This window comes from Phyllostomus hastatus, unplaced genomic scaffold (assembly GCF_019186645.2).
Source record: "Phyllostomus hastatus isolate PE091 unplaced genomic scaffold, TTU_PhHast_1.1 phas_contig_17, whole genome shotgun sequence".
Taxonomy (NCBI): Eukaryota; Metazoa; Chordata; class Mammalia; order Chiroptera; family Phyllostomidae; genus Phyllostomus; species Phyllostomus hastatus.
In genome coordinates, this window is record NW_025333664.1 from 39,994,389 (window position 1) to 40,019,985 (window position 25,597).

The window sequence follows — 25,597 nt, forward strand, 5'->3', positions numbered from 1 at the left end:
ATATTCTCCCTCTCACATACAAAAAGCTGAAGAAAATAGAAGTATAACATTCCAATATTAATTATTTAACTATCCTGAGATAAGCATTTTCATATATATGACCTTTATTCAGAGATTAAAAAAATTAAAACTAAAATGGATTAAACCCAGTAAGATGTGAAATGAAAGTTGTCTGAATACAGAAAAAGAAATTAGGGAGGTCAAATGGCAGTAGAGTAGGCAGAAGTTACACTTACCTCCTCTCTAGTCCACGCTGGAAGTACAGTTAAAATACAGAACAATCAACCTGAATAACCAACTGAAGCCCAGCTGTATAGAAGTCTTATAACCAAGGATTCGTAGAATAAGCCATATTGAAATGTAGGAAGAGTGTCGACATGAAAAGGGCTGCACCCATACATGCCCACACATATTGGTTGAGAATCCACAGGGATATCTCAGCTGCAGAGATCTCTTCTAAGGAAAAGGGGTGTCAAATCCATGCTGAGCTCTCCAGCCCACAATACCAGTGCTGGGAAGAGGAGCCCACATTATATTTGGCTGTGAAAATCAGTGGGGATTTTGTCCATCAGGGAAAGACTGGAGCTTGTTAGAAAACCGGGTATGCTCTTAAAGTGGGAGTGCACACAGTCCCTTTCACTGCAACTCACCCTGGGCTCTTGGAGAGGGAGGGTGGATTGGAGTAAGCTAGAATTGGGTGAGGACAGACTGGGCTGTGTGGCTCCAGGGAAAGAGCTGAATTGGGCAGCTGTTAGGGTCATTGTGCTGAGTTCCTCTCCCAAACTGCCAACAGACTCCCATCTTTCCTGAGTTGAATACCCCCTCCATATAGCATCATCCTGCAGGAATGTAGTAGCCTCACCCTCTCCACTCCCTGTTGCCCTGACCTGTAGAGCTCACATCCTGCTAAGGAGTTAGCTGCCTGAACCCATGGTAAAGACTTTCTGGGAGGCCTCTTGAGGGTGGACTTGGGATGACAGACTGAGTTGTGTGACTCTGGGACAGTGGCCATTCACCCTCCTTCTTGTTTGCCAGACTTGCACTGACCCCGCAAGTGACATCCTTTGCTCCACCCTTCTGACTCTCCATGAATTTTCACTGCTGAGCTCGTGACCTGCACAGGAGTCAGCAGACTGTGGCAAGCTTGGGACCAGGGTGCACACTCTCTAGGTAGGCTCTCGAGGAGGTCCAGGCATAATCAATGAGAGACTGAGCTATGTGGCTATAGGGTGGAAGCCATTTTTCCCTCACACATCTGACTGGTGCTACATTCCTGTGCAGAGACTTCTGCTCACATGGCCAATTCTTGGTCTTTTTAGGCCTCAAAACCCCTGCTGGCCTCATCCTGACAACTTCCTGAGACTCCACCCCACCACAAATGTCCAAGGGCACCCTACAGGTGGCAGCTGCACTTGTGTACTCGGAGACTTTTACTGAATGGCTTTAATCCCAGCACTGGCCCCAAGTTGGAATCTGTATCAGTCTGGTGAGCAACACTGGCCTCTACCTGGTGACTGACTGAGAACCTACTTCAAGCAACTGGCATACAGCCAAAGGCTCTTTCAGTGACTGAGGTTAACAGACATTTGGCAAGGAGAGGTAGATCTTAGAGTGCCTTGGGCATTTTGCTGAACTGTTCCAGGGGCCAGTGCTGGTGGAAGTCAGCCTTCATGCACAGCTTGGCCCCTCGCACACACCCAGACCCAGCAGAGACAGCTGTAAACTGTGGGTTACTTTGTAGCTTCAAAAAATGTAGACCAGGGCTGGTGAAAGGCTGCATGTGAAATTGACCTGCACCAAAGTTTCTCCTAAGAGATCCCAGGAGTGATCAATAAACCCAAAGGTGGGCTTCAGGCCACATCAGACCATGACCCAGTCAGATCCAAAGTGCCAAACCCAAAGGGAAATCTTGGCAGGTACCAGACCCTGCTGGAGCAAATTCCACTTCATGAGATCAGTCAAAGTATAGCAGTTTGTACACTGTGGTTGAGGTTAATCCTCATATTCAGCCAGTCCAAGGGTCAGCACCACTCATAGATGGGCCAACAGTAATAAAGACTCAACTACAACAGGAGGATTTATATAACTCATCAGTGACATTCTTGGAGCACCTAGCTCAGGTGATCAGAAAGACTGCCAGGAGCCCCACAGGACACCTACTGTGTGAGGACAAAATACCAATACTGGTAGGCATAGCAGATCTACCTAATACACAGAAACCAATTACTGAGAGACAGCCAAATGGGGAGACAAAGATGCCCCCAGAAAAGAACAAAAGAAATCCCAGGAAAATAACAAATTGAAATGGAGGCAAGCAATCTACCAGATACAGAGTTCAAAACAATTGTTATAGGGTGCTTAAAGAACTTAGGGGGGAAATGGATGAACTCAGAGAGAACTTAAAGAGGTAGCAAATGTAAAACAAAGACTTAGAAACCATAAAAAGAACCAGTAGGAAATGAAGAATACCATATCTGAAATGAAGAATATACTAGAAGGAATCAGTAGCAGATTAAATGAAGGGGATTGAATTTGGAAGAGAAGGTAGCAGAAAATGCCCAAAGTATCAATAAGAAAAAAAAGTATATATTTTTTAATGAGTATAGCATAAGGGACCTCTGGAAAAACATCAAGTGTAATGATATATGTATTACAGTGGTACCAAAAGAGAAGAGCTAGAGCAAGGGACTGAGAGCCTACTTGAAGAACTAATGACTGAAAACTTCCCTAACCTGGTGAAAGTAAAAGACACACAAGACCAGGGAGGACATGGAGTTCCCAACTAGATCAATCAAGAGAGGCCCGCACCTCTCTTTGGAATTAAAGAAACATTGTAATTAAAATGGCAAAGGTTAAAGACAAAGAGAGAATCTTAAGAGCAGCAAAGGAAAGACAGTTACCTATAAAGGAAATCCCATTTCAGCCCAGAAAGTACTGGTTCTAAATATTCAAAGTGATGAAAAGCAAGGAGCTACAATCAAGACTACTCTACTCAGCTGGGCTATCATTTAAAATTGAATGAGCAATAATGAGCTTCCCAGACAAGTAAGCAAATACCAAATTAGTGTTACAAGAGATGTTAAAGGGACTTCTTTAATGGGAAGAAAGAAAGAGAAAAAATGGCAGAATATAGTTATAAAGAATGAAATGGCAATTAATATGTATCTATCAATAATCACTTTAAATGTAAGTGGATTAAATCCTGCAGTCAAAAGGCATAGGATAGCTGAATGGGTAAAATAATAAGACCCATATATATGCTGTCTACAAGTGATCCACCTCAGAACAAAAGATACATGCAGACTGAATAAAAAAGGGAGGGAAAATATATTTTATAAAAATGGAACCACACAAAAAAAGTCAGAGTAGCAGTACTTATTCAAATAATGTAGATTTCAGAACAAGACTGTATAAGAGACAAAGAAGGACATTACATAATGACAAAGGAATCAATCCAATATTTATGCACCAAACATAGGAGCACCTAAATGTATAAAACAAATCTTGATGAACATAAAGAGAGAGGTTGACAGTAATATTGTCAAAGTAGGGATTTTAACACATATTGATATCAATGGATGGTCTTCCAGACAGAAAATCAACAAGAAAACAGTGACTTTATGTGACACACTATGTCACGTGGGGTTAACTGATATTCTCAGAGCATTTCACCCCAAAGCAGCAGAATATGCATTCTTTTCAAGTGCATATGGAACATTTCCCACATTAGCACACAAATTAAGTCTCAATAAATTTAAGAAGATTGAAATCGTATCAAGTTTCTTCTCTGACCACAATAATATGAAATAAGAAATCAATCACAAGAAAAAAATGCAAACACACAAACATATGGTGGCTGAATAACATGCTACTAAACAATGGGTTAACAATGAGATCAAGGAAGAAATCAAAAGATACTTTAACACAAATGAAAATGAAAATGCTACACAAAACCTATTTTGGGGATACAGTGAATACAGTCTTAAGAAGGAAATTCATAGCATTACAAGCCAACCTGAAGAAACAACAAAAATCTCAAATGAACAATCTTAACCTTACACTGAAAAAAAAAAAACTGGAAGAGAACAACAAAGAAAGCCCAATGTGAGTACAAGGAAGGAGATAATGAAGACCAGAGCAGAAATAAACAAAATAAAGTAAAAAATATATAATACAAGAGTTGGTTCTTTGAAAAGGTAACCACTCATATCAAGAAAACAAGAGGAATCCCCCCCCAAAAAAAAATCAGAAATGAGAGTGGAGAAGTAAAAACTGACATCATAGAAATACAAAGGATTATAAGGAAATATGAACACCTGTGTTCTAAGAAATTGGACAATTGGGAAGAAAGAGAGAAATTCCTAGGAACATAAATCTTCTAAAAACCAAATCAAGAAGAAACCAAATCTGAACAGACCAATTAAAACTAATGAAATTGAAACAATAAAGAAAAAACTCCCAACAAACAAAAGTACAGGACCAGAGGGCTTCGACAGGTGAATTTTACCAAACATTCAATGAGGAACTAACATCACTTCTTCTCAAACTGTTCCAAAAAATTGAAGAGGATGGAAGACTCCAAAGCTCGTCTTATGAGACCAGCATTATCTTAGTTCTAACCAGATAAGGACACTACAAAGAATTTATAAGCTATTTTACATGATTAACGTGGATGCAAAAATCTTCAACAAAATATTAGCAAAAACTAATTCAGCAATATGTTAAAAAAAATCTAAGCATTATCAGGTGGGATTTATTCTTGGGATGTAAGGTTCAATATCCACAAACCAATCAATATGATACATCATATAAACAAATGAAGGACAAAAATCATATGATCATATCAATAGGTGCAGAAAACCATTTGACAAAATCCAACATCCATTTTGATAAGAACTCTAAGCAAAGTGGGAAAATAGGGAACATATATCAACATAATAAAGGCCATATATGACAAACTCACAGCAACATCATACTCAATGGAGAAAAAGTAAAAACATTTCCCTTAAGATCCAGAACAAGGCAGATATCCATTTTCACCCCTCTCATTCAACATAGTACTGGAAGTCCTAGCCACAGCAGTCATACAAAAAGAAGAAATAATAAGTATCCATTGGGAAGGAAGAAGTAAAACTCTTATTAGTTGCCAATGATATGACATTATATCTAGAGAATTGTAAAGATTCCATTAAAAAGCTACTAGAACTGATATATCAATTCAGTAAAGTAGCAGGATACAAAAAATATTCAGAAATCTGTTGTGCAATATTTTTATACACCAATAATACACTTTCAAAAAAGGAAACTAAGGAAACAATGCCATTTACAATTACATCAAAAATAAATAAAATACCTGAAATAAATGTAACCAAAAAGGTAAAGACCTATGCTCAAAAAATTATAAGATGCTAAAGAAAGAAATTGAAGATAGAATTAAATGGAAATATATAGCATGCTCATGGAGAGGAAGAATGAATATCATTAAGATGTCCATACTACCCAAAGCAGTTTATAGATTCTATGCAATTCCTATCAATGTACCAATGGCACACTTCACAGAAGTAGGATAAATAATTTAAAAAATTTATAAGGAGCCACAAAAAAGTATCCCAAATAGGCTCAGTAATATTGAGAAAGAAGAACAAAGTTAGAAATTTTATGTTACCTGATATCAGACTATACTACAAGGCCATAGTAATCAAAGCATCGTGATCCTGGCATTAAAACACATAGATCAATGGAGAGCCTAGAAGTAATCCCACACCTATATGGTCAATTAATATTTGACAGAAAAGGCAAAGGAACTTACATGATGTAAAGGTAGTCTGTTCAATATATGGTGTTGGGCAAATTGGACAGATACATGCCAAAAAATGAAACTAGACCACCTTCTTAAACCATATACAAGAATAAACTACAAATGGATTAAAGACCTAATTATCAGACTCGAAACCATGAAACTACTACAAAAAAACAGGCAGTAAAATTTCTAACATTTCTCTTAGCAATATTTTTTTCTGATATATCTCCTCAGGCAAGGGAAATAATAAAGAAAATAAACAAATTGGGTTAAATACATCTAACTAAAAAGATTTACTTAGCAAAGGAAGCCATCCACTAACCAAAAGACAATAACTTACTGAAGGGGAGAAGTTATTCACCAATGATACATCCTAAAAAGGTTAATATCCAAAATTTATAAAGTACTCATACTACTTAACACCAAAAAACAAACAATCTCATTAAAAATGGCCAGAGGACCTGAGGACATACACATAATCTCTATAGACATAAGAAAAAATGCTCAATTTCATTAATCATCAGAGAAATGCAAATTAAATCCCCTATGAGACATCATCTCACTCCTGTCAGTATGGCTATCATCAGTAAATCCATAAACAACAAGTGCTGGTGTGGATGTGGAGAAAAAGAACTCTTGTGTGTTATAGGTAGAAATGCAGATTGCTGCAGTCATCATGGAAAACATAATGGAGGGTCCTCAAAAAATAAAAAATGGAACTGCCTTATGACCAAGCAATTCCACTTCTGGGTATATATCTAAAGGAACCCAAAACACTAATTTGAAAGAATATATGCACCCCTATGTTCAGTGTAGTGTTGTTTATAATAGCCAGATATGGAATCACCCCAAGTGCCCACTAGTAGACAATTGGATAATATAGAATATATATAAATTATTCTGCCATAAAGGAAGGAAATCTTACCATTTGCAAGAGGATGGATTAACCTAGAGGGTATTATGCTAAATGAAATAAGTTAGTCAGAGAAAGATAAATGCCATATGATTTTATTCCAAGTGGAATCTAAAGAACAAAATAAATGAACAAACATAACTGAAATGGGCTCACATACATTAAAATGAAGAACTTTTATTCATCAAAAGACTCTTAAAAGAGTAAAAGGCAAACTACAAACTTTGAAAATATATTTGCAATACATGCATCCAATCAAGTAGTCATATCCATGAATGTGTGTGTGTGTATCACATATATATCACAAAACCCAATTTAAGAATGGCTAACAGCCCTGGCTGGCATAGCTCAGTGGATTGAGCGCGGGCTGCGAACCAAAGTGTCCCAGGTTCGATTCCCAGTCAGGGTACATGCCTGGGTTGCAGGCCACAGCCCCCAGCAACTGCACATTGATGTTTCTCTTTCTCCCTCCCTTCCCTCTCTAAGAATAATAAATAAATAAAAAATCTTAAAAAAAAAAAAGAATGGGCTCACAATGTGAGAAGATACTTTGTAAAGGAGGATTTAAAAATTATTCAATAAAGAAACAAAAAAATAACCAGAGATGGTCTCATCTCAATCAAATGATGCTCTCACTGGAGAAATGCAAATTAACATCACATTGCTTCGTGGCCTTTTGGCTAAGATCAGGTGAAATGCAAATTAATACCACATGATATATCATTACACATTCACCAAAATGGCTAAAATTAAAATGACTTAACAATGTAAAATGTTAGTGGAACAATGGGAACTCTCTTAAATTGCTGAAGGGAATATCAATTGGCATAAGATTTTTCTGAAAAAAATACTTGGCTATATTAACTAAAGCTGGTTATATGTCTATCTTATGACTCAGAGATTATACTGTGAATTATACCAAACAGAAATGAGTGTTTATGTCACATGTATAAGAGTGTTAATAACAGCTTTATTTGAAGTAGCCCTAAACTGGAAACTTCTATTATCCACATAGTTATGAAAAAGAGTGAGCTACTGACTTGTACACCACATGAATAAATCTTACAGATAAAATAATGACTTAAAGAAGTCATGCACAAAAGAGCACATACTGCTTGGTTCCATTTCTATAAAGTTCCATACCAGGCAAATCCTATATCTGGCACAAGTCAAAACAGTAATTATTGTTTTGAATAGGGTACTGAATGAAGGCATGAGAAAACCTTCTGGACTAGTGCGAAAAAAAATTATCCAACTGTTTCCTTAAGATTTGTGCACTTTATGTAAGCTATATCTCAATAAGATTCTCCCTTTTTGTCCTTTGTTATGTGGCGATCTTCTAATTTTCTTCTTATTTTTTATGACTTCTTTATCCCCACTGATTTCCTTTCTCTCATTTTGTACAAGATATTTTTCCACAGTTATTTTCTCTCCCTATGATTTATATCTTCGGCTTCTCACTAACTTGTGGCCTCACCTGTCTGCTTTCTGTAGTGACTCTTATATCTGTCACTCCATTCTGCCTCCTCTCATGGGGTCATAGGACTGATAGGAACATCTGTTATCTAGTCCCCTATGGTATGCTTCAGTTTCCTCTATAGCTTCGTTCTCCATAGCTGTTGTCCACTCTATGCTTTAGTTTCTTTCATGATGCGGAAATTGTCCCCTTCCCAAAGTGCTAGCCAGAGAGTCATTAGCTTGACTTGCAGTTTGCCTTCCTCTCATTTGTATCCTTTGATTGCTTGATCTTCCTCTTATATGCTATTGATCAAGTCTAATTCCTCTTTCACTGCTTTTCTCCCCCCTCCAAATTAAGACTTTCAAACATTTTCCCCAAACTATAGGTACACATTTAATTTCTGTCCCCTTCTGGACATGCTGCAATTTTATCATGTTCCTATCAAAGTGCAGCACCTACAATTAAACAGAAGAGTTTATGGTGATTTGGTTTCTATAGACTATCACCTCTCATTATAGAAGTTTTCTGGACATACAGTTACTTATTTTTCCCTGTTAGGGCTTCAAATGCCTATTGGATTTCTCAATCTGGATCTCCCCTGGAACCTCAAACTCATTCGAACCCAAAATGAAATAAATAATCATATACCCACTCACACCAGCAACTCAGTCTTCATATGGCCAGCAGGGCAGGTTTCCTGCTTCCCACACAGGCAATTTGACCCTTAGCCTTATTAATCACCACTTCCTTCACTCTCTTTGTGTATGTGGGTTTTGAGGAAGGGGACTTTTTATTCTGATACAGAATTATCTCTATTCCTTTTAATTTTTTAACGAGTGTTAGATTTTTCAAATTTGACTCAACTTGTCTAAAAATATAATAATCATCCATCCACCTGCACCAGTTACTTCTCCTAATTTCCTTCTCTCTGTGGCCATATTTGATGCTGCGTCTTCAAATACAGCACCATCAAATGTAGTCTCCTTCCGTAAGAGCTGTTGTGTCTAGCACTTTCTTACGTAGTTCAAGTCCATAGTTTCCTAGTTGAGATCTCCATTATTTGCCCTAAGTAGTCCTTATACCTCTAGTACCTTGTCCCTAGACAGATATTCCACTGGCTCTTTGGGTTCACATACAGTGGAAGCCCCTGCCCTCGGTCCAGGCCATTACCTGGCCCAGCTTTCTACCCTAATCCCCAGGTCCCTCAGGGCCAACCAGGATTCTAATGCTCCTACATTGGTCACATCTAAAAACAACCCTGGTGTGTCCCTGCACTGTCCAGCTTAGATCTTGGTCACAATACAGCTAATATTTGTTAAAATGAATAAATCAATGAAGGACTTGCCTCTTTCTTTAATTGGCAAAAATAAAAATAGAAATGGTTGAAAAAATTACCACAGATATAACTGTATTCCTAGAAATACTGGTCATTTCTGGCAATAAGAAGAGGCTTCCAAAAATGAGAAAATGGCTGAAAAACAATCTTGTGTACCTTATTTAATTTTATACATTCAAGCAAAGGTCAAAGAACCTAATTGGAGATACAGTGCTAAGATTTAGATTGTTGAATGCCAACAAAATTCTTAGTGTATCCTTTGAAAGCAAAATACTAGACAGTAGAATGTGAGGAGAGGATGTATGCCCCTTGCCTCAGATAATGTTACATGGAAGTGAGAAAAATGTCACAAAGTCACCGCAAGGTGGTTTCTGAGGGAAAAATTGAGATCTTTGGTTGAGGAAAGTTAAGCAAGGATTGCATTTTAAAGTAATCTAAACCAATCTAAATCTTCTATATTACACAAAGTCTTTGGAAAGGGGAACAAAAAATATAACAAATTTAAGTCCTTATTTTTCATAGTCACTATACTTTCTATTATTGAAAAATAAATTATTCCTCAGAATAAGTGTTACTAGAACTGTTAACAGGAGATGACTTATTGGGAAGTGTTACTATTCTCATGCAAATTCAGCATTTGAAATGACTGAATAGCACCACTGAGAATTTTTATTCTGCTCTTACTGTGCCCATTTCATCAAACAGATAAGGGATGAAGAGTCTTCTAAACTTACCACAAATGTTCATGTTTGGAATTACCCATAATTACTATCTTAATTCATTACATATTTCCTCCCCTCACTTCCCCCCTTCAGTTTCTTTGCAGGCAATTTTCCTTGATTGGGGTAGGTGGAGGGGTTGGGGGACAGGATCCCCTCTAGAGACAAGGCCAGAGCAGTAGATTGGATCTGCTGGACAGTATGAGCTGAAAGAGAAACTATACCTTGGAGGAACTGCCCTGGGCAGGTCGTCAGAGGGGAAGCCCTATCAGAGAGCTTTCAGCCACTCTCATTTGGGTTGCATTTTAGGTGTCACCTGTTAACAATGGTCCACACCAATTTCCCCAATTCTCAGTTCAACCGCAAAAATCAACATTTGTAAAAGGCAATGATAAGAGGAGATTCAAGTATATAACTTGCTTTACATTAATCAATACTGACTTTCCATGAAGACTTAAATAAGAGTAGAATTCATCCTGGTGGCAAGAGATCATATGGATCAGACAAAATCTGATTAGCAATAACACAATGCAATAATACACACTGTACAAGGGTATATAAACTAAGATGTATTAACTGAGTGTAATGAGAGTTCAAAGGAGTGAAGGGGATGTGGCTGGGGGCTCAGAGCAGACTTGGGAAGCAGTGCAAGTCCTGCTCCCCAACAAGAGGGTTGGAGGTGGCAACAGTAGTGACTGATGAACCAAAGATGACTCTGCTCGCCCACTGTGCTAAGCAGGTCACATGGCCTCTTCCCACTATAAAATGAGAAGCAAATGCCACCCACTGCATAAGGCTGCTGTGATAGCTTAATGAAGTTCCATGTAATGTAATTAGCATAATGTCTGGCCTGTAATTGGTTCTTAATAAATGTCAGTAATTGCCTGTTTTAGTTTGAAATGGATCTTAAAGGATAGGCAGGATTGTAGCAGGAGGTGGCAGCAGAGGGTAAGGTGTTTTAGGCTTAGCTGGTGTGTGTGTGTTCAGAATATAGCAGATACACGAGCCAAAGAATAGAGAATATCCATGTGCTATTAGTGACCAGTAAGGCTTTGAGGGCTATTCCATATGTCCAATAGAAATATGTAATGTGAGCCACATGTCATTTTAAATTTTGTAGTAGTTACATTAAAAAAGTTAAAAGAAATAGTAAAAATTAATTTCAATAATAGATTTTATTATTTCCAGTATTCCAAAATATTTCAATGTGTGATCAGTGCCAAAATGTTAATAAGATATTTTACATTTTTTGTACTAAGTCTTCTAAACATTGTGTGATATTTCTACTTACAATACATTTCAGTTTGGACCCCCAACATTTCAAGTGACCAGCCAGTAACCACATAAGGCTAGTGGCTGCTTATTGGACAGGCTAATGCTAGAAGGTCTTACTGTGATAGTAGTAACTCTTTCTCCAATGTCTTTCCTCAATGCAATCAATTTAAAAGAAAAAAAGGAAAGGAAAAAGAGGGAGAAAAAATACTCCATGTATTTTTCACAGCTGGCCTAATCCTGAGATATTGACTAAGAAAAGCACTTTGGTCAAAGAATTTTGGTAGATACTGGACACACTTTAACCCTTCTAGATTATATTCACAGAGAGGGTCTAGAAATCTTGCAACAAAGAAACCTGTTTCAGTCCTTATAACTCCACGTTTCCCAATTTAGTAGGATAATGGAACAATATTTTAACACTAGCATTGGTCACATTGGTTGGCAGCCTGCTCTCTTCAACCTGCTTTTACATTGAGGGTCTTAGTTTTTAAATATTTTATATAAACAAGTTTCTCATGAAAAAAGTGACTCAGTATTTCTCACGGTGCATTGCACCTAAGAGATATTCAATCAATATTTGTTTAATTAATGAATAGTCATGATCAAGACACCTCTCATACATTAGTTTGCCTCTATAAAGGAATTAAATGATAGCTTTCATAATTTAAAATGATGAAGTTTAGAAACACTTGAACATGCCCTAGAGAAATGCTAGTTTGCTAAGAAACCAGTATGCTTGAAATGAATTGGCATTTCTCTTAGGAACACAGCCATGTTAAAGTTTAATAACCAAATTGAAACTCATGCCCTTTGCAGAGGAAATGCTTCTTGTGTCCACATGCTGTGAGATTAATACAGCACAAGGTTCAGACAGCTTCCCAAGTCACTCCAGAGGCTCCACCCGGCCAAAGGGAAGCCTCAAAGGAAAACATACCGCTTTTGGGGGGTTGGAGGTTGGCTCTTTTTTAAATATACAATTATATTTTTCTTATGTAGAGACAGAGTCTTTATGATGCTGGTGTTCAAGTTTCTATATGTAAAATTTTATAACATGTCATATGTATGGACAGTAGGCTCAATTTAGTATCTCTTTTGGTTAGTTTGGGTTTGGCTAGTTATTGTATTTTTCAAAGTCAAAACCCCTTTGGAAGTTGATGAATAACATCTTGCCTAGTAGGTTTTTCCCAAGGATGCTAAAAAAAAAGCCTTTGTCTTAAACACTTAGGGATGCAATTGCAATAATGTTAGTGAAAATCAGATATCGGAAGCAGCATTGAATTCTATTATTCCCATGTGGCAAGAGTACTGGATACCTAAAACGATAGTCTGATGTTAGAGGAATGGTAACTATTGACAGACCTCTAGTGATGGTAAACCCCCTTCTTTGTGAGGCCAGGCATGTTTATCATCCTCCCTAGTCTACCAGTGTATTAAATCCAAATTGGAAATATTTGCCGGAATGCTAAAACTCAGTAAGTATTAGTGTAAATGCCTGCTTCATGATCCGTACCGTGTGATGCTCATGGTGCGTGGACAAATAAAAAATTAAAATGAGAACCCACTGAGCAACACACTGAAACAAGCTCTAAGAACTCTAAGGTTGGGGGTCCACAATGTAATTGTTTAAGGATTGTTCAAATACATGAAATGTTGTGTGATAATATAGAAATGAAATAATGGTTAGTCGACAAAGGATAACATATACCATTATATGATGCGTATAAGAGGGAATATATGTATGACTTGGACCTTTCTCACTTTGTAAAATGAAAGATTTGGGAGTATAATAAAGATTTTCAAAGTGAGCATCTATAAGTATGGGCTTATTCTCTGGGGTTCACATATCCTTTTTAGAAGTTTTTGAAATATATTTTTATTTCAAGGATAATAATAATTTAACTATATTCTGGGTCATCTAAGGCAGTGTTTTTCAAAATGACCCCCTAGTGGACTATAACCCATTAAATAAAAGTGAGTGGAATGGAAAACATCAGAATGTGTAGCTAGTAATAAGACTTAAGTATTGTTTTATCAAATGCTTGTTTTTGTTTTGCATGTGTGTATAGGTATGCATCATGATGCAAAATGTATTTATTACTGTGGACAGAAATCAAAAGAGATTGAAAGCTGTTAATCATGGGCTCTCAAACTTTGCTGCACACTGCAGTCACCCAGTGGGCTTTGAAAAATAGGTCTGCATAGGCCCCACTCCCAGAAATTCTAGTGTAACTGATTTGAGGTGTGACCTGGGCATGTGGTTTGCATAAAACTTATCAGGTGTGCAGTCATGGGTGCGAGCTCCTGAACAGGTGAGCCTTGTAGCCAAGTTCTGCCAGCTAATTTCAGTGCCCATCTTTGATTTGTGTTTTTTAATTTTCCTTGGGAACAAGTCATCCCACAAATTGGAATTGTTGCAGGATATGAGGAAGGAGCAGAGGGGGCTGAGGACAAAGAAAATGTCATTACCACAAGTGAAGACCAAATGTAGTCTAGAGGGGAGGATGAATGAAAGCTTCACAGTAGTTCAGATAAAGAAATGTCGAGGGAGAATTACAGTGTCAAAGAAAGGTTGAGACACTCTGACTTGTGTGAGCAATTCCACCTGCCATCCCGCTCTGGGGGAACACTGCAGTCTCCTGTTTTCCCAAGTGGTTTTTTCATAGATGCCTCTCACTATTGTGAACCTCTCAACACAGCAGATTAACTTTAGGGATAATTCCTGATTTACCCTCTTACATTAGCCCTTCCCCTCACAGAAGACGCAACTCCACTCTATTCGTTTTTCAAGAAGTGACTTAAGTTTCAGTACAATGTCATCATCTATTACATTAAAATAATCTTCTTACTTCCTATTTATCAGCCTTCTTTTAATTATTTTTGGGGAGTTGAGGAAAATATGACCTTAAAATTTTTTTAAACGCTATAGATTTGAAAAATAGAATAAAATATTCACAGATGGTTAAATTTTAAAAAGTCTGTTGAATACTAAATAAAAGTACAAATCTTTTATTTTTAATGTAAAAATGTTCAAGAACATTTCACAAGTCTGTTGGAAATATTTTAAAGGAATGTAAGGTTCTTCCTTGATATATTTTTTCAAAGAACATTTTATTTAAAAAAAAATACTCTTTTGTATTAATGTCAGGTGTTCAGCATGTGGTTAGATAATCATGCTATAGAAAGTGTTCCCACCAATATTTCCAGTATCCACCTGGCACCATACACAGTTACTACAATATAATTGACTATATTTCCTATGCTCTTCTTTACATTGTCATGACTATTTTGTAACTAAAATTTGTACTTCTTAACCCCTTCACCTTTTCCACTCAGTTCACCAATGCTCTTCCCCTCTAGCAACCAGCAGTCCACTCTCTGTGTATATGAGTCTGTTTCAGTTTGGTTTGTTTATTTATTTTGTTCTATAGATTTCACATAGAAGTGAAATCATGGCAATTATCTTTCTCTGACTGACAGAGATGGTACTAAAACAGAGTCCTGACTAAAACAGAGATGGTACCAAAGGTGTCCTAGAGGGTGTTTATAATGTCCTCAATTTTTAAAATTCTTTTTTCTTCTTGTTCTGCATGGTGTTTTTTTTGCTTACTTGTGTTCCAAATCATTGATTTGAATCTCAGCTTCATCCATTCTATTGTTCGTTCCCTGTAAATTGTTCTTTATTTCTAATAGTGTAACATTCATTTCTGACTGGGTCTTTTTTGTGCTGCTGAGGTCCTCACTAAGTTCCTTGAGCATCCTTATAAACAGTGTTTTGAACTCTATTTCCGATGGATTGCTTATCTCCATTTCTTTAGCTCTTTTCCTGGAGTTTTGACTTGTTCTTTCATTTGGGCCATGTTTCTTTATCTCCTTATTTTGGTAGCCTTCCTGTGTTTGTTTCTATGTATTAGGTAGAGCTGGTTTGACTCCCTGTCTTGGTAGTGTGGTCTAATGTAGTAGGTGTCCTGTAGGGTCAAGTGGCACAGCCTCCCCTTTCACCTAAGCTGAGTACTCAAGATGCACCCTTCATGTAGGCTGAGTACACCCTCCTCTTGTAGTTGAGTCTTGGCTGCTGTTGGCAAATCAATAGGAGGGGTTTATCTAGGCCAGTCAGCTGCAAGGACTGGCTGTGACCACTGACTACCAACCTCCAACCTCCACTGAGGATCTGCTGTGCAGGAGGAGGGTGGTGGTTCTCTGACATGGTCTGTAGCTGTCCACTGGATGCATTGGCCCTGGAGTTTCCTGGGTGGTATAGGCCAGTGTCAGCCTCCACCTGTGTTTTGCCTGGGGCACACTGCCTGAGCTGTAAAGCAATCTGAGATGGCTGCTACTTGTGCTGGGCTTGGAGATTCCCAGGTGAAGCCAATCTATGACTCTAATCTGGCTGTTGCTAGGGTTCACTGAAGCCAGCTGTTGCTTGTTTGATAGGATTTTGGAGCCAAGAGTAGTCATTCTTATGGAAAAGCAACTTGGGTGGGCCCGTAAGTTGAGTGGAATAGAGCCTCTGTGGATCTCCAAGGTGGGTCTCACAGTGTTAGCCAGGTTGATGGAGTCTGAGATATGGCACCAGCCTACAGACTTTGTGGGGGGTGGGGAGGACTCAGCAATGGTGTCTGCTTGCCCTGATACCAGATACTTCAGTCTCTCCCTGTGTACCACTGGTGCCCTTCAAGTTGCTATCGCAGTGCTGGAACTCAGAGGGAGCAAGCCTGAGTAGGTGAGTCCATGTGTTGGTTTGCCAAGAGGAACTTCATAGGTTTCCAGCAGCCTCCTCTACTGACTCAATCCCCACTGGTTTTCACAGCCAGAAGTTGTGGGGACTTGTCTTCCTGGCACAGGAATCCTGGGCTGGGTGGTATGGTGTGGGTCTGGGACTCCTAGGTTCCAAGGTATCTCTCTTGAATATTTATCCATGTGGGTGTGGGGCCAGCCTGTTGCACATCCATACCTGTCTTACCAGTCTGAATGAATGTGGTTTCTTCAATTCCATAGTTGTCAGACTTCCATTCAACTGGATTTCTGATATTCCTAAATGATGGTTGTTATATATTTTAGTTGTAATTTTGACATGGTTATGCAAAGAGGTGAGCCATGTCTGCCTGTATCGCCATCTTGACTGGGAAATTTTTTGATTACTGCTTCAATTTCATTAGTTGTAATGAGTCTGTTTAGATTTTGTTTCTTCTTGATTCAGTTTTGGAAGATTGTGTGTTTCTAGAAATTTATCTATTTCTCTAAATTCTCCAACTTGTTAGCATATAGTTGTTCATTATACTTCCTTATAATTCTTTGTATTTCTATGTTGACAGTTTTTACTTCTCTTTCATACCTGACTTTTTTTATTTGGTTCTTTGGTCTTTTTTTTCTTGATGAGAGTGATTATTTTTCAAAGAACCAGCTCTTGGTTTCATTGATCTTTTGTATTTTTTCAACTTTATTTTGTTTATTTTTGGTCTGGTCTTTATTATTTCCTTCCTTCTACTCATTTTGGGCTTTTTTTTGTAATTCTCTTCCTTGTATTTTTAGGTCTAAGGTTACATCACTCATTTGTGACTTTTTGTTGTTTCTTGAGGTTGGAGTATAATACTATGAATTTCCCTCTTAGGACTGCTTTCCCTGTGTCCCATAAATTTTGTGTTGTATTTTCATTTGTCTCAAGTGTCTTTTGATTTCTTCCTTGGTCTCACTGTTAACCTACTCATTGTTTAGTAACATGTTATTTAACCTTAATGTTTGTTTTTTATAGTTCTTGTAGCTGATTTCTAGTTTCATACTGTTGTGGTCAGAGAAGTTTCATAATATAATTTCAATCTTCTTAAATTTATTCAGATTTCTTTTGTTTCCAAACATGTGTCTCTCCTAGAAAATGTTCCAATTGCACTTGAAAGGAATGTATATTTTGCTGTTTTGGGATGAAATGCTATAAGAATATCATTTAACTCCATCAGGCTTAATGTGTCACTTAAAGCTGCTGTTTCTTATTTTCTTCCTGGAAGATCTATCCATTAGTGTAAATGGGTGTTGAAATCCCCTACTTTGACTCTATCTTTGCCTGTCCCTCCCTTTATGTTCAAGATTTGCTTTATATTTAGTCACCCCTGTGTTTGCTGCATAAATGTATACAAAAGTTACTCTTCTATAATGTATACAAGAGGATACTCTTGTTGGATCGATCCCTTCATCATTATGTAATGTCTTCATTTGTCTCTTATTATAGTCTTTGTTTTAAAGTCTATTTTATCTGATATAAAGATTGCCACCCCAACTTTTTGTGTTTTCATTTGCATGAAATATCTTTTTCTCTCTCTTTTCTTTCAATCTGTGTGAATCTCTTGTAGACAGCATATATATGGGTCTTGTTGTTTTATCCATTCATTTATCCATCCAACCAGAAGACCCCATGTCTTCTGATACCAGCATTTAACCTGTTTACAGTTAAAATGTTATTAATAGGTACATATTAATTGCCATTTTATTCTTCATAACTGTTTCTCCTTTTTTCTCTTTTCTTTCTTCCTGTTAAAAATGTCCCTTTAACAATCCTGAGCATTTGTTTCATATTCGTTTACTTGGCTGGGAAGCCCTTTATTGCTCATTCAGTTTTAAATAATAGCCCAGCTGAGTAGTCTTGGTTGTAGCTCCTTGCATTTCATCACTCTGAATATTTCTCACAAGTCCCTTCTGGGCTGAAATAGGAGTTCTTTGTAGGTAACTGTCTTTCCCTTGCTGCTCTTAAGATTCTCTGTTTGTCTTTATCCTTTGCCATTTTAATTACAATGTTTCTTAGTGTGAGCCTCCTTGTTTTCATCAAGTCGGAACTCTCTGCACTACTTTGGCTTGTGTGTCTTTTACTTTCACCAGATTAGGGAAGTTTTCAGTCATTATTTCTTCAAATAAGTTCTCACTCCTTTGTTCTATCTCTTCTCCTTCTGGTACCCCTATAATGTAGATGTTTGTTACACTTACTGTTTTTCTGGAGGGCTTAAGCTATACTCATTAAAAAAAAATTTTTTTTGGTGTTTTGATTGGGCATTTTGTGCTACATTGTCTTTCACATTGCTGATTCGATCCTCTTCTTCATCTGCTCTGCTACTGATTCCTTCTAGTGTATTCTTCATTTCAGATATTGTTTTAATTTCTGACTCATTCCTCCTACGGTTTCTATGTCCTTTTTTATGTTTACTATCTCTTTGTTTAAGCTCTCACTGAGTTCATCCATTTTTTGCCTAAGTTTCTTAAGCATTCTTATAACAATTATTTTGAACTCTGTATCTGGTAGATTGCTTGCCTCCATTTCATATAGTTTGTTTTCCTAAGAATTTCTTCTCTTCTTTCATTAGGGGCATCTTTGTCTTCCCATTTGGCTGCCTTTCTGTCATTTCTTTCTGTGTATTTGGTAGATCTGCTGTGCCTATCAGTATTGGTATTTTGGCCTTAAAAAGTAGGTATCCTGTGGGGCTCATGGCACTATTTTGCTGATCACCTGAGCTAGGTGCTCCAGGGGTGTTTTTGATGGGTTTTATGAACTCTTCTGTTGTAGTTGAGTCTTTTGCTGTTGGTTGAATATGAGGATTGACCCTGACCACAGGGTACAAACTACTGTATTAGGGCTGACCCCATGAGTTGGAATTTGCTTTAACAAGGTCTGGGGCTGCCAAGATTTCCCTTTGGATTTGGCACTTTAGAGCTAATTGGATCATGTTCTGATGTGGTCTGAAGCCTGCCATCGGGTTTATTGGTCGGTCCTCGTACTTCTTTTGAGGGACCCTGGTACAGGTCAATGTCAAGTGCTACCTGTGACTGGCTCTATAGTACTTGGTTGGAGCTACAAATCGATCTACAGTTTGTTACTGCCTCTACTGGGCCTGGGTGTATGTGCACAAGGCCAAGCTGTGCATCAAAGCTGACTTCCACCAGCACTGGCCCCTGGGTCAGGTCAGCATAATACCCAATGCACTCCAAGATCTACCTCTCCTTGCCAGATGCCTATTAACCTCAGTCACTGAAAGAGCCTCTGGCTGTATCTACCTCTTGCTTGAGGTAGATTCTCAGTCAGTCACCAGGTAGAGGCCAGTATTATTCACCAGACTGATACAGTTCCAAACATGGCATCAGTGGTGGGACTCAAGCCACTCAGAAAAGTCTCAGAGTAAAGTCTCAGAGTACACAAAGTCCAGCTGCCACTTGTAAGGTGCCTTCAGACCCTTGTGGTGGTGCAGTGTCTCAGAGAGTAGTCAGGATGAGGCCAGCAGAGTTCATCAGGCCCAAACAGATCAAGAATTGGCTATGCGAGTGGAAGTCTCTGCACAGGAGTGTAACACCAGTCAGATGTATGAGGGGAAAAATGGCTTCCACCCTACAGCCACACAGCTCAGCCTCTCGTTGATTATGCCTGGACCTCCTTGAGAGCCTTCCAAGATAGTTTGAACCAAGGACCCAAGCTGGCCATGGTCAGATGACTCCTATGTGAGTGTGACAAGGTGGTCCAGTGTATCTCCCTTGGGGGAGAGTGCTGCTGAAAGCCAATGAAGCATAGGGGCAATTTGCCCCCACTCCAGAGCCACACAACTCAGTCTCTGACATCCCCTGAGTTTACCTTCAAGAGCCTACCAAGAAAGTCTTTACCAGGGGTCCAATCAACTGACTTCTCAGCATGACTTGAGCTCCATAGGACAGGGCATTGGAGAGTAGGTAGGGAGTGGAGAGGGAAGGTTTACTGCATTTCTCTGGGATATTGCTCTGTGAAAGGGTATGCTGGATCCAGAAAGGATGGTGTCTGTGGTGAGTGTGGAATTGAGATTCAGCACAAGGACCGTCACCTTTGTCTTTTCTGCTTTTTCCTCAGAGCTACACATCCAAGTCTGTCCTTTCAAAACTTTAGTTCTCCCTGGTTCACCCTCCCTCTGCCAGAGCCCAAGGTGACTGGCCACAGATGAGATTTTGTGTGCTGCTCCTTTAAGAGGACATCTGGGCTTCTAGCAGACTTCAGTGTCTCCCTGGCAGACAAAATATCCACTGAATTTTATGGCCAGTTATTATGTGAACTCCTCTTCCTCACTGTGGTGTCCTGGAGATGGGGTTGACACCCTTCGCTCCTCAGGGAGACCCTTGCAGCTAAGATATCCCTTAGGTTTTTCAACCACTGCATGTGGGTATGGGCCAGCTCTTTTTGCATCTCTGACCTTCCTACCAGTCTCAATGTGGCTTCTTTTGCAAATCCTTAGTTACAAGACTCTGTTCAGCTAGTATTCAGTGGTGTATCCAGATTGATCATTCTATAATTTGGTTGTAATTCCAGTTTGGACCTTGGAAGTGAGTGTAGTTTCCATCTAATCTGCCACCATCTTGGATCCTTCTTGTCACATCTAATTGTAGTGTTTACATTCTTGTTATTTAATTTATAATTTTGCTTCCTATTGTTGTACACGATCACTAGAATAAGGCATTTAGTTATTTTATTTGTGCATACTTATTTAATATGGCAATATAAACAAAGTTTTGGAGGAAGCACTAGATTTTTAAGCCTTGAAAGGATAACCTTCTCTTGCTCCTGGCCCCCTTTGCTCTTTGTGACAGCAGGTCATGCTCAGTTCTGTGGGCCAGTAAATTAACCCAAGTTCTTCTCTGTCTAGCAGCAAAGATGAAAAGATGTTGTGAAGCAATATAAATGGAGCTTAAATTTTACTTGGGTTATTTTTTTAGTAGTCCTGTCTATATGTGAAGTTCAAGTTCAGAGGAAAATCTGAATTAGGAAAAAGTGTTGGGATTTAAATTATTACCAAAAAAAAAAGATGATGATGATAACAATGACTAATGTTGGTGATTTATTAAGCAATTTCTAAGTACCCTATAATGGGACAATACTTTCCATGGACAATTTTACTTGATTCTTAGAACAACCCTTTAGGGTAGGTATTATTACAGTCATCCCACCTAACACATAGGGAACCCAAGTAAGTAAGATAAAGTACTTTGTCTGAAGTTCTCAGCTGGGAGTTAAGATGAAGAATGTTGCCTTCAGGCTTGAGAGCTAGTGTTCTCAAATACAAAGGGGCAGAGAGGATATTCCAAGCCAGAAATTCATATCTAGAGAATGAAGCAAGGGATAAATGTGTGTAACACCAGCCAGAGAGTATATCAAGGGAGGAAGTCAGAGTTCAGTTATACAGCTGGATGGAGTAGTTGAGACTGTGAAATATTAATGAGTTTTTAGAATGAGATCATTAAAAAAAAGATAAGACATCCTGAGAATGAAACAAGCTAGGTGCAGAATGACACACGGTAAGTATTAATCTAGAAAAGAAACAGGAGAGAGAAAAAGAGAGAGAGAGAGACTGAATATTTGAATGCACAAATCTGTAAAGATAGAATACCAAATTATAACAGTGTTCACCTCTGAGAAGGATCTAGACTACGGTGTTAGTGATGATGGTCAAAGGGAACTTGAACTTTGATCTTATATTTGTGCCTGGTTTTCTGTCTGTTCGCAAGTTAGATGACTGCATTTATGTACTTAATTTTGAAAATTATGTTGTTGATGAAAAAAATACAAAGAAATAGGTGATAATTTGGTACTTTTATATTCAGGTTAGTTTTATCTCTAAATCCTAGGCTAGAAGATTGCAAGGACTGTTTAAATTTGTATGAGCTAATTTGATGCAAGGGGTAAAGCAATAAATGAGTTGTAATTAATTGATAGAAAATACTAATTGACTAATCATTACTGATTAGTTCCTTTTTTTTTTAAGTGGAAGACTATTTAGAGTTTTAGAAATCTGAGCATTGGCATAGAGATTTAGAGAACGTTCTGGTAAAGAAGGTCCCTCTTCAGTTACCTGGTCCAGAGGAGGGGATGAGGGATCAGAATAGAGTAGAAAGGTCATTCATTATACTCCCATCTATCAGTGCCTTCTCCCAGAGCCACATGAGGGAGCAAGTCCTCTATGTAAGTGTTCATGGTATTTTTTTAAATACCTAAGAAACCCTAAATATTTGATTTTGTGTGTTGTAGATGGACACAAGAAATCTGGACTTTTGAACTTCTGGAAAAGATAAAATGAGCAAGCCCTTTAGGATGCTGGAGAGGTTTGGGCTGAACTAATTTGGGAGATGAGAAGAGATGCTGGCGTGAAGGGTATGTAACAAGTTTATATAACCCAGTGTGTGACAACCCATGGACTGCTTTTCATTTCCAAGGTCTTCAACAGGATGAGGATGTTGTGTGCTCTAGCTTGGTTCTGTTGGTGTGGATGGGACTTCTCTCTTCAGAGGGCCAGATGTTTACCTGCTACCAGATTATTCAAAGGATTTAATTTATAATGCATTGGCTGCAGGGCCAAGTCATGATCAGGAGAGCTCAGGAACCTCAAGAGCATAAAATACAACTGCTCACATTCATGGACCACTATGAGCCAGGTATGACTCTAAGCAGTTTAATTGAGTAGTTTATTCAATTCTCACAGTAGCACCATGTGGGCACTGATGTTGCCTACATTTTGGACATGGGGATATCAGAAGACACAAAAAACTTGTTTGATGACTGAGAGAGGACAGTCATGATGGTGAGGCCCTGTCCCAACATAAAAGCTTTACTCCTTTTCTCATACATTTCTTAGTTACCTTTCCTCTCATCCTCAATTTTCATCTATGATTTTTTCATATAATCATAGGTCTCCACATTGAGAGGGAATTTGCATGAAAGGGATATCATTGTAGGTTACTGGGAGAGATGATATTTTCCAAAACTGGCCAGAGCAATATTGCTGGTCTTCCTGAACTGTCCCATGCCCCCTCAAGCTGGGAAGTTTACTTTTCCTTCCCTTGGTGGAATATGGGTAAAACTCAGTGACTGCCTTGACAGAGACAATGTGGCAGAAGTGATACTGAGTAACTTCAAAGTGGAGATCAGCAAAGATGATGTGGTACCCACCTGGCTCTCTCATGTTCTTGGGATGCTTGCCTCTGAGACCAGCCACCATGATGTGAGGAAACCCAAGCCCCATAGAAAGGCCACGTGGAGGTGTCCAGCTGACAGCCCCACCTAAATCCCACTGACCTTTCAGCAAGACTTTGAAGGTTCTGGCCCCAGCCTTGGAGCTGCCCCCATTGATGGTGAGTGGAGCTGGGACAAGCTGGCTTTGATGAAGCATCCTGCTGAGCACTACTCCTGCAGCAGGGTCAAGAGCAAAATAAACATTGTCATTATTTTGCACAATCTCATTTAAACCCACTGCAGTACCACTTACGGTAGGTGTCATTACACTCATTTACAAGTAAGAGAATGGAGGCCAAGTGAGATGAAGTGACTCACTCAAGGCCACACAAGGAGATGGGATTTGAACTCAGGACTCACAAATGCTAAGCTTCTGAGCCAACCTATCCCAACCTCCCAGTCCTTCTGGATCAGGAGCTGGGAACTTTGCTGCCCCTCAGACACAACTGCTCCTACAGAAAGCAAACCCATTTGGCCTAAGAGGACAAGAAAGTAACTTTGGAGAACTATCTTTACATAGTCTGTTGTGACTCTATTTCCTTAATTTGAACCCTAGATCAATCTGCTGGTCATGGCTTAAACACACAATTCTCTCAGGAAGCTGTCTGCCTTCTCTAAGCTGTCTGAGCTTAGATTACATGGTTTCTGCTCAGGTTACAAGAGACACTTTTTCATGTCATGTAAAGTAGTAATTATTTGTGCAGTTGAAAGCTTCTTTATCATCAGTGTTTCTGTTTCTTGTTTAACTTCAGGCTCCTTGAGGCCCAGGCTTGGTCTGTGTTTCATGTTCCTCAATTCTTCTATCACATACTCCAGCTTGTGGTAAGCAATGAATAAATGCAAGTTAAATAAATACAAAAGAGCATTATATGTGAATTTTCTTGAGAATGATAATGATAAGATAAAGAATTGCAAGATTCTGGGCATGAGTCTAATCTTGATGCTACAGGTTTTTCTTTTGAGGTCAGAAGTTTCTTCTTTGCTTCCTCTGTCTTTCCTGTTAGATAAAACATCTTTTTTTATGACTTTTATAAATAAATAACTTCAATAAAATGCAACGGTAGACTAAATAACAGGGACTGGCAGGGCTCTGAGACACTATTTTTCACCAGGTTGTTATGCAAGGGGAAAATACTTTCTGATGTGAAAATGGAGAATTGACTTTGGTATGAATGTTGAAATATGACATGCTTTCATTCTGGTCAGCCTTTGCCTTAGGATTGGTGGCACTTGTGTCTTTCACTTGTATTTATAAATGTGTATGCCTATCATGGCAGCTGCTTGAACAACTCTGTCTTTACTTTGTCCAGAATGTTCGATACTTGCCCTATGCTTAGTAGGTATAAGGCTCTAATGATAATGAACATGACAGTAGGACTAGAACATAAGAAGTTTTTAAACTGAGAAGGATAAATAAATGCAGGCAAAATATTAGATAAGTTTCATTCTTTAATTGTATTTTTATTGCCTAATCTACCAATTAGCTTTTTCCACCTAACAAACCACTCCAAAACTTAGTAGCTTCAAATAATAGCCATTTATTTAGTTCATCATTCCGCAGGTTGGCAGTTCAATCCCCATTCCCAAGTTCAATCATCATTCCCAAGGCTGGGCTCAGCTGGTCTGGCTAGGTGAGGTGGGATGACTCACAAGTCTTTAGTCAGCTTCCAGGCTGTCCAGGAGCTGACTGGTCAAGGATGGTCTCAGTGGTTTGACTCACCTCAACCCTACATGTGTCTCATCCTCCAGCAGGTTAATCAGGGCTCCAAGAGAGTGAACATGCATGGCATCCTGAGGCTAAAGCTTGAGAGTAGCACAGTGCCACTTCTGCCACATTCTGTTGGCCAGAGCAAGTCATAGGCCAGTCCAGATTTGAGAGATGAGAATTAGACTAGTCTCTTTTGACATAGACTCATCTCTATGAGAAATAGGCTTTGATGTGAGGAGTTGCAAAGCCACCCTGCAAAGAGTAGGCATACAAAGAGGTTGGAGAATTGTGGTCATCTTTGCAAGTAAGATGCATGTATTGTACTGAGGGAATTAACTTACAATGGAAATGGTAGAAAGTAAACCATTTGTGGGACTTATAACTTATAAGAA

The 25,597-nt window shown here is 38.6% G+C and overlaps 1 protein-coding gene across 11 annotated transcripts in view; it reads left to right on the forward strand.

Annotated features, from left to right (window-relative positions):
- The window catches only part of RIN2 (Ras and Rab interactor 2), a 230,294-nt gene that overhangs the window by 31,674 nt on the left and 173,023 nt on the right, over positions 1-25,597 (forward strand). For 6 of the 11 annotated variants that reach the window (XM_045832690.1, XM_045832689.1, XM_045832681.1 and 3 more), the window contains exon 1: positions 22,517-22,639. Coding sequence is in view for 4 of the 11 variants with exons in the window: in XM_045832679.1 (XP_045688635.1) it covers positions 22,615-22,639; positions 24,250-24,319 (95 nt within the window). In the remaining 7 variants the exon portion in view is untranslated. Of the gene's footprint in view, positions 1-22,516; positions 22,640-22,886; positions 22,921-24,249; positions 24,320-25,597 lie in introns of those variants that run through there. The other 5 variants (XM_045832679.1, XM_045832683.1, XM_045832680.1 and 2 more) reach the window with 3 other exon arrangements.